At 47.2% G+C, this 7,791-nt stretch overlaps 1 protein-coding gene across 1 annotated transcript in view; it reads left to right on the plus strand.

The window, feature by feature from the left end:
* Nucleotides 1–3,787: 3,787 nt before the first annotated feature.
* T265_06303 (hypothetical protein) overlaps nucleotides 3,788–7,791 on the plus strand; it is a gene marked incomplete at both ends in the record, with an annotated part of 6,664 nt that continues 2,660 nt past the window's right edge. Inside the window, 2 exons of the mRNA XM_009171530.1 lie at nucleotides 3,788–3,946; nucleotides 7,507–7,606. Of these exons, the coding sequence (XP_009169794.1) occupies nucleotides 3,788–3,946; nucleotides 7,507–7,606 (259 nt within the window). The remainder of the gene's footprint in view (nucleotides 3,947–7,506; nucleotides 7,607–7,791) is intronic.

Raw genomic sequence — 7,791 nt, forward strand, 5'->3', positions numbered from 1 at the left:
TGGCGAGCATGCTGCCCCGCGCTGAGAACATAAAGAGCAGTGCTACACCCTTTTTTCACTTGTGCCTTTCAGGTGAACGACAGCCACTGACCGACAAGAACAAAACCGACCCGGGAAACTTGGGCAAAAGCCTCGATCCTGTGTATCAATCCGTGAATCCGTGAGGGCATGCCCTGATTGGTCCGAATACTAGCCAATCTGGATCGGCCATCTTTAGCTCGATGCTTCTCGCCCTCTCATGGGGATTCTAGCACGACCTCGTGCGACACTGTGATTATCCTATAAATAACTTGTAATAATCTTCCGTTGTCTCCACAAAAGGCTGTCTGAAGTTGCCGTGCCTTCTGATGTACCACGGTGGGCGGACCAGGAAGCCAAGGACCGGTACAGTTTTAAGACCGTTCAGCAAGTCGACTTGTTCACAATACCCATCGAGTGATGCAGTGCCGTCAACACATCTGCCAGTCCTTCAGGTACTGTCGCGTTTCCAAACTATCGATCGTAAAAAATAACTCAAAAGGACCATCTATTAACTTCAAAAAGTCCGATCAACTTTGCCTCCAATACCCGTACTCTAGGTCAAGTCGAGCAACGGGCATCCCTGGCGGAAACCTTGATTTCCCTCTATCGATGTATGTTGTCTCCGAAACACGCCTGCAGGACTCCATCTCGGTCGTGTACCTTAAGGTCCTGAGGACGGGGTCAAATATTCCACATTTCACTTTGGGTGTCTGGTGGTCCTGGTGCGGTTGCCCGTGGTGTGAGGGTTGCACTCAGCATGTATGGTTGAAAATGCCTCACTGGGCTGGATCTTGGCAAACAGTTTTATTTATGCAGTGCGGTTGCACTAATTGAGGTCAATGCAGATAGGTGTGGTAAACGGTGTCGTATCTGCAGTTCTGAGACTGAAAAGGGCTGGTTTTGTCTAGGTCGGTCAACAAGAAAAACGGATATAGTGATTGCGGCGTGTGATGTGAATATATAATTTGACAGACTAACTCCGGAAGAAACAGGTAGGTGGTAGATTTTGAGCCGAATTTCGGCGCAGGGGTGGTGTGCTGATCGTTACTGACTTCCAGCACGGGCGCTCTCGTTGCGTTATTTGAAAGGCACCAACTGCAAGACAATCAAGGGTTCAGTTGGACCATGCGGTCATCAGTTACCAATGGAGAGCCTTAATTAAAGACTGCCGTTCCTTCTGGTATCCACCCCCCGATTCCGATCATGCTGTTGTGCGGGCCCGGGTATCACCTCGTTTTCGTCAGCATTACGCGCACGGAAGCAGAACAACTCTATACGTCAACCCTGACAAATTTCAGAAGCTCAGTAATATCGAGCTGATCTGCTTGGAAGCTGCTGGAAACGCACAGTCATGCGGATGACGAAGGTTGCTTGGACGTTGGATGGAAGCGAATTAAAGATTCTATGATCTCAGCTTTCAGAACTCAGTCCAGGTCAGCCGACTAACGTAAATGAAAACTGGATATCGTCGAGATAAGCAGGTCCAGTGGCTTCTAGAAAAGCGATACCAGCAACTAGCGACTGTGTTGGCACACGCAGATCCTTCAAACACCGAGTGATCATAAGCTCGAAAAATGATAAGGAACATGGATTTCGAAGGTCCAGGAGATGGAAAGGGTTTTCGCTGCAGGCAAAAGCCGCGCCCTATGTCAATCAACCGGTCAGAAGGAAACAATCTTCAGCGGAATGATGTGGGAAATCTATGGAAAGGTAATTTATTCCCTCAATCGTCGTCTTTAGCGACGGACTGAACACTCCTAAAAACAGTTCAGCTTATCTCCTTCAACACAACCGCTGGAAGAACCCAGAACATCGACGCTAGCCCGCCAACGACAAATCCGGCGCGAGGTGTCAATCCCCAACGTGACAAGGCATCCGGCCCACATGGTCTGCACGCCACACTGCCCAATCAGACAACCATAGTGCAGCAGATTGGGAACAAAAACAGAATATCAATTGAATGAAGCTCCTCCACAGTCATCCTAATTTCCGTAAAGAGCACAAGAACGTCATGCGAAAATAATCGTGGTATCAGCATCTGAGGTGCCCTCTCATTATTTTGTACAGAGTGATTGTCGGGAAAAACAGATTTGTTGGAATCAAGCTGGTTTCCGCCCTGGTCGAGGATGCATCGGCCATACCCTAACTTTGAGACAATTTCCTGAACGGAGGTACTTCTTCAAACGTCCCTTTTGGTGGTTTTTTGTTGATCTGAAAGCTGCTTTTGATTCTGTCGATCGTCATAAACTGTGGTGGTATATGGTTTGAGAGAGACACTCTCTTACCCTTCCTCTTCAATTTTGTTATTGATGTGCTGCTCGAAATTGTATGGTCTTTACTGATGTCACTCAGGTTCGTCGATCACACCTTAATTAAGAAGATAAACTACCTTAGTGAAGCTGTACAAGAAACAGCTGAGCCGTTTCTTGATATGGGCTCAAATGAGCCAGGTTATAAGAGAGGGAACAACCCAATTGGATATTAATGAAAGACGGGAATACAAGACGATTTTTCGGTCTCTAAGATAAGTTGTTGGCGAAATGGACTTGTTTGTTTGGGGGTAGTCCTTCTAACAGAAAAAGTAAAATCGTTCAGCTTTAAACCACTCCCGGTGCCTAGCTTCCGTGCCACCCGAAGGAAGCACGAGGGCTGAATTACTGTGAGGTTGCCCAAACCTAGACAGGAGAAATCGAGGTGGAGATGCCGGGCCTAAACAACGGACCTTCTAGTCAGTCGATTGGTGCTCTAACAACTTGAACCATCTAACTCCCTTCTAACAGAACCTCCTATGCACGCGTCTGAAACCTCAAGAGTTGAAATGCTCCCGGTACGTTCGCTAACAGACGTAGAATATGCGAATTACATTGCACTCCTGGGTTCGGATTCTTCAAAAATGCGAACCATTTTAAATAACCTGAATTACTCTGCTGCGTGGTTTGGCATGTGTTTCACGCCTGAAAAGTTTAAAGTGCTGCTACAAGACTGGGTGGGATCAAATTCAAACCTCATAGCTTCAGGTCATCCAATAAACATCGTAAGCAAATGCGCTAATCTGGATAGTTGTATGGTGAGCTGGTGCGAGACGGGATTACTTCACGAATCGTGAAGACCAAGCCAGCTTTCACCAACCTCTGATACCTATGACGCCGAATTGATGTCAGTTTGTGTGTCAAGGGCAGAGTCTACACTGCGATGGTGCGCCCCCATACTGTTTTATGGATCAGAGACGTGGCCTTTACGCGTAGAGAATGTACGATGTCCGTCATTCTTTGACCATTGTCCCCTAAGAATTGTTGGGGTCTGGTGGGAGCATCGGATTAGTGATGTTGAGGTACGCCAGATGATTATGGAAGGAGTAACTCTCCGGCGATAGGTGAATTGCTCACTTTTCACAGGACACGCTGACTAGGACATGTACTCCATATGCCAGGAGACCCGCAATCGTTCACCACCACTCGTGCTGAGTCGCTTCTCCCTTCGTTCTCCAGGGCTGCGTAAAGTACAGACAAGTCGCTTGGCAACTGAGAGACTGGCAGGTCCGGATGATAGACGAACTTACCAGAATCGTCTTCTAGAATCTTTTCCAAATACTCCACCATCAGATGTGAACTCGTACTGGGACGAGATTGTCACCTCTTTGCATGGTGCTGAGAATTTAGCATACGGCACGGCACCACCGGGCACACTCAAGCACTAGATATCAGACCAAACGGCGACGCTGCTTAAGTCTCGGATAGATATCTCAGCTGGTCCCAAACATAACTTAATGCGACGAATTATCAGACGTCAATTGAGAGTGAGCGTGCGAGCCGACCGTGAAATGTGGTGGACACAGAAAGCCAAAGAAATGGAAGAGGCCCAAAAAGCCGGTAATGTCCCAAAATCATTTCAGTTGATCCGTGCGACCGGTCCCCAAAAACCAACTGTGAGCGAAACCATCAAGGATTGGAATGGAGTGACCATCTTGAATAAAGAAGAACGCCTCAACCTTTGAGCCGAATACTTTAAACAACCATTGTCATGACCACCAGCTGCCACTAATCTGGAGCCCACAGTTGACGTGAACGTGGTTCCACCTACGGCCTCGGAGGCTTACGATTGCAGTTGTTCTCTTTAACACCACCGGGCCTGTGTTCAGATTGACCTCCCACTCGTGCTGTTCGAAGATGGAGTGAAGTCTTCAGTCAGTGCTTGTCTGATCTGTTTGCGTGTAATTGAGAGTATGAGACTATCTCAGATAACTGGGGAGAATAGGTGATAGTGCCCATTTTCAAAACAGGGGCTCACAGTGAGTGTGGTAACCAAAAGGGCTTTACGGTGGCCCGTGAAACACTGACTCAAGAGCGGCAAGCAGGATTTTTGCCTGTTAGGGGTTGCGTTGAATAAACGCACACACTTTGTCGGTTGCGTATGAAATACCGACAGTTTAATGATTTCTGGATCCGACCGGTCTGCTCTCCTTAACACGCTTCTCTTTAAGGAATGTCCCGGATATGTTTTCAACTTAATACGTTCTTTTTGTATGAGGGAGTGGGTAATACTATACAGCGAGCCCTCCAAAAGCTTCCGGGGCGAGATGGCCCAACCGGTTAGAGCGGGAATTTACTGACCGGAAGGTCCGTGGTTGGAATCCACCCTCTGCTTTTCAATTTCCCCTGTCTAGGCTTGGGCAACCTGGCAGTATCCCAGCCCTCGTGCTTCCTTCGGGTGGCATGGCAGCTAGACACCGGAAGGGTGCTACAGCTGTACGCCAAAAGCTTCCGTGCACAAAGCGATGTCCGTCAGGGATGCCTACTATCTCCATTCCTATTTAACTTCATGATCGATGAAATCATGAGACGAACGCCAGAAGATCTTCAAGACCCTGTGATGAAAACCTTTTTGATCAGGAATCTGCAGATGATATCGTTCTCATCTTCGAAGAGGAGGAACAGGCGTTGCTTTTCATGGATGAACTGACCAAAGTCATCCCGTCCTTTGGTATGCACTTCGCACCCGCAAAGTATAAGGTCATGCGCCTGGACATGAAGCCACTGAAAATGCCACTTACAATCCATGGAGAGGCACTGGAAGTTGTTGAGCGTTTTACATATCTTTGAAGTTGTATCAGTTCTAATTTTAGTGTAACGGATGAGGCCAATGCACGAATCTGCAAGACCCGGGGCACATTTGCTAATTTTAGGCACCTGTGGCGGTAAAACGGTTTATCCTTGAATCTCAAGGGACTTGTGTATCAGGCTATAATCCGGGCTGTTTTGATTTATGGCTGTGAAACTTGGCCTGCTCGAGCAGCGGAACTGAGACGTCTTCAGGTGTTCGACAGTCGTCTCAGAACCATCGCTCGTGTGGGCCGGTGTCGGCGAACCTGTAACGAGGCAATTAGAAAGCGAGTTTTCGGTTGTGCAGCGGGGTTTTTCCACTGAAGAATGTGTCCATCACCGGAAGCTGTTTTGGTTGGAACATGTTTTGCGTATGCCTAGCCACCGTTTGTCGAAGAGGGTGCTGTTTTCCATGCCCAACTCAGTGGGGGAAGTAAAGAGGTGGCGAACCTTTGGCCTTACAGAAGGGTATGAAAGAGATTGCGAAAAGCTTGAGTGCTGTCGGTGCTACTCGTCTTCCAGGATGGGGACCGCGTGATTCTCACTGTGCATGGTTGGAGACACTACAAGATATGTCTGCCAACCGATTTCAGCGGCGTTCTTGTTATCAATTTCTATCCAGATCTCCTGAGTGAGTGTCTCTGGAGGTGTAGGCACCTCGAAATGATTGTGGTAAGCTAGCAATAAGTCCCTTCCCCATCCAACTTTACTCTTTTCTTTACAACAAGGCTTCGAAATAAATCACGGTTGTACGGCAGTGACGCATCGCTTTTGAACTCTAATGTAATGCTGTCGATGATGATGATGATCAACACAGTAACCAGTAAACTGCATCGGATTGACAGCTGCGGCTTCTTTGGATGGGGACCCAGGGACTCAGCTCACCAATAGTTAATGGCACTGGTGGAAATGGCGCAATTGTGCACTCAGTGGCATTCGTGCATCAAAGTTTTCGTCTTGATCACCTGATTACCCAGTTCCCAAACTAACTGAACATGCCGTCGCTCCTAATGCTCCGCTGTATATCCCACACACTCCCACTGATCGAAACTGCGACACGCAGAAGCAGTACACAAGACGAGATGGCTCAAGTTGTTAGAACGCGAATTTACTGACCGGAAGGTCCGTGGTTGGAATCCACCCTCTGCTTCTCAATTTCCCCTGTCTAGGCTTGGGCAACCTGGCAGTATCCCAGCCCTCGTGCTTCCTTTGGGTAGCATGGCAGCCAGGCACCAAAAGGATGTTATAGCTGAACTATTATTATTTTTAATCTTACACACATAATACGTTGTTGGTAGCTGATAAATTCAATTGATTGATTAATTAGTTTTGTATTCTCAGAATTGCGGGCGGGTAAGATTATGCTAGGAGCTCTCGAATAGCCTCCACACAAAAGTGTTGTCCAGCGAACATGTCAAGTTTCTCCGTTCATATTCAGTTTTGTGATCAACGAGATAACGTGGCAAGCGCCAGATCTTCAAAACACTTGTTCAGATAGCTGACGACAAAGGCCCTGTCTAACTGAAATGTACAGACGACACTGTTCTCGGCTTTGGAAAGGAAGAGGCTCAGTTGGTTTTGGAAGAACTGACCAGGGTCGTCTCGTGTTTTAGCGTTCGAGCGAGAGATTGGGGGGTGCGGTGCTGAGTCGGATAATTCGTTCGCAAACGTTACAGCATCGTCAGTGGACCCATGTGGTATGTTCTAAGGTATCTAGGTGCTATCCGGGAATCCGAGTGGTGGCATTCATTTTGCGCTCTTTATCAAGTTTTCTCACTTATTGTAGGTGTTGGTGTCTGCCCATTACAAGTACTCTGCGGATCCCTATATCTTCTCTGTGATCAGATGCCCGTTAATTTACAGATAAAGTGAGCCAATGTTTCCCATATTCATTTTCATCCCAAACGTTTAGCAAACCCAAAACACATAAAGGAAGAAAAATTTTGGAGGCTAGAGCTCCAAAAATTGTTGAAAATGATAAAAGCACCCTCATACTCAAAGGCGGTCATACTAGTCAGCTTGTGAACGATTTTTTAAATGATCTTGTATGTTCAAAATTTTCGACCAATCGATCGTTTAGTGCCTGCTTAAAAGCCCTCTTGTTCAACGACTAAAATGGCGCAATCCAGTATTGCCTTTCGAAGATTTGTCCTTCATAGTAAGTCTATTTCAAGGACGCAATACTGTTGCCATTAGGAAAAAATGTGTCAGAAATACGACTGCTCGTTGTTTGTAGTTGGCCTCCACTCGAAAAAGAGGCCACACAATATCGTCATCGGTCGTCTTCACGATGGTGAATTGCTTGATATGTATGAACTTGGTATCAAGATGTACGAGGGCATTCCTCAGGTATCGTATCTAATTTCTTGTTGTGACTGTATTTCAGAACAGCCCTGGTATATCCGGAGCCAAGCCACTACTCATATTCTCCGGTGAGTGCTTTGAGGAAGAACGCAAGCATGTCATGCTGAAGTCCATGTTGGCCGGTAAGATTCAAGTAGCCCGTTCGATCAGTTGTAGACCTTTTCAAAGGGCCAACCGTTGATGGTATACGAAGTGTGGGGGTTGAACACTTGATCCAGATTGCCATGATGTCTGAGGGCAAAGTTGCGCTGAGGGTTAGGCGTATTTGTTTACGTCCCGTTCAAAAGCCCGCAGTCGCCAGAGCTGG

Source organism: Opisthorchis viverrini (assembly GCF_000715545.1).
Source record: "Opisthorchis viverrini unplaced genomic scaffold opera_v5_127, whole genome shotgun sequence".
Lineage (NCBI taxonomy): Eukaryota > Metazoa > Platyhelminthes > Trematoda > Opisthorchiida > Opisthorchiidae > Opisthorchis > Opisthorchis viverrini.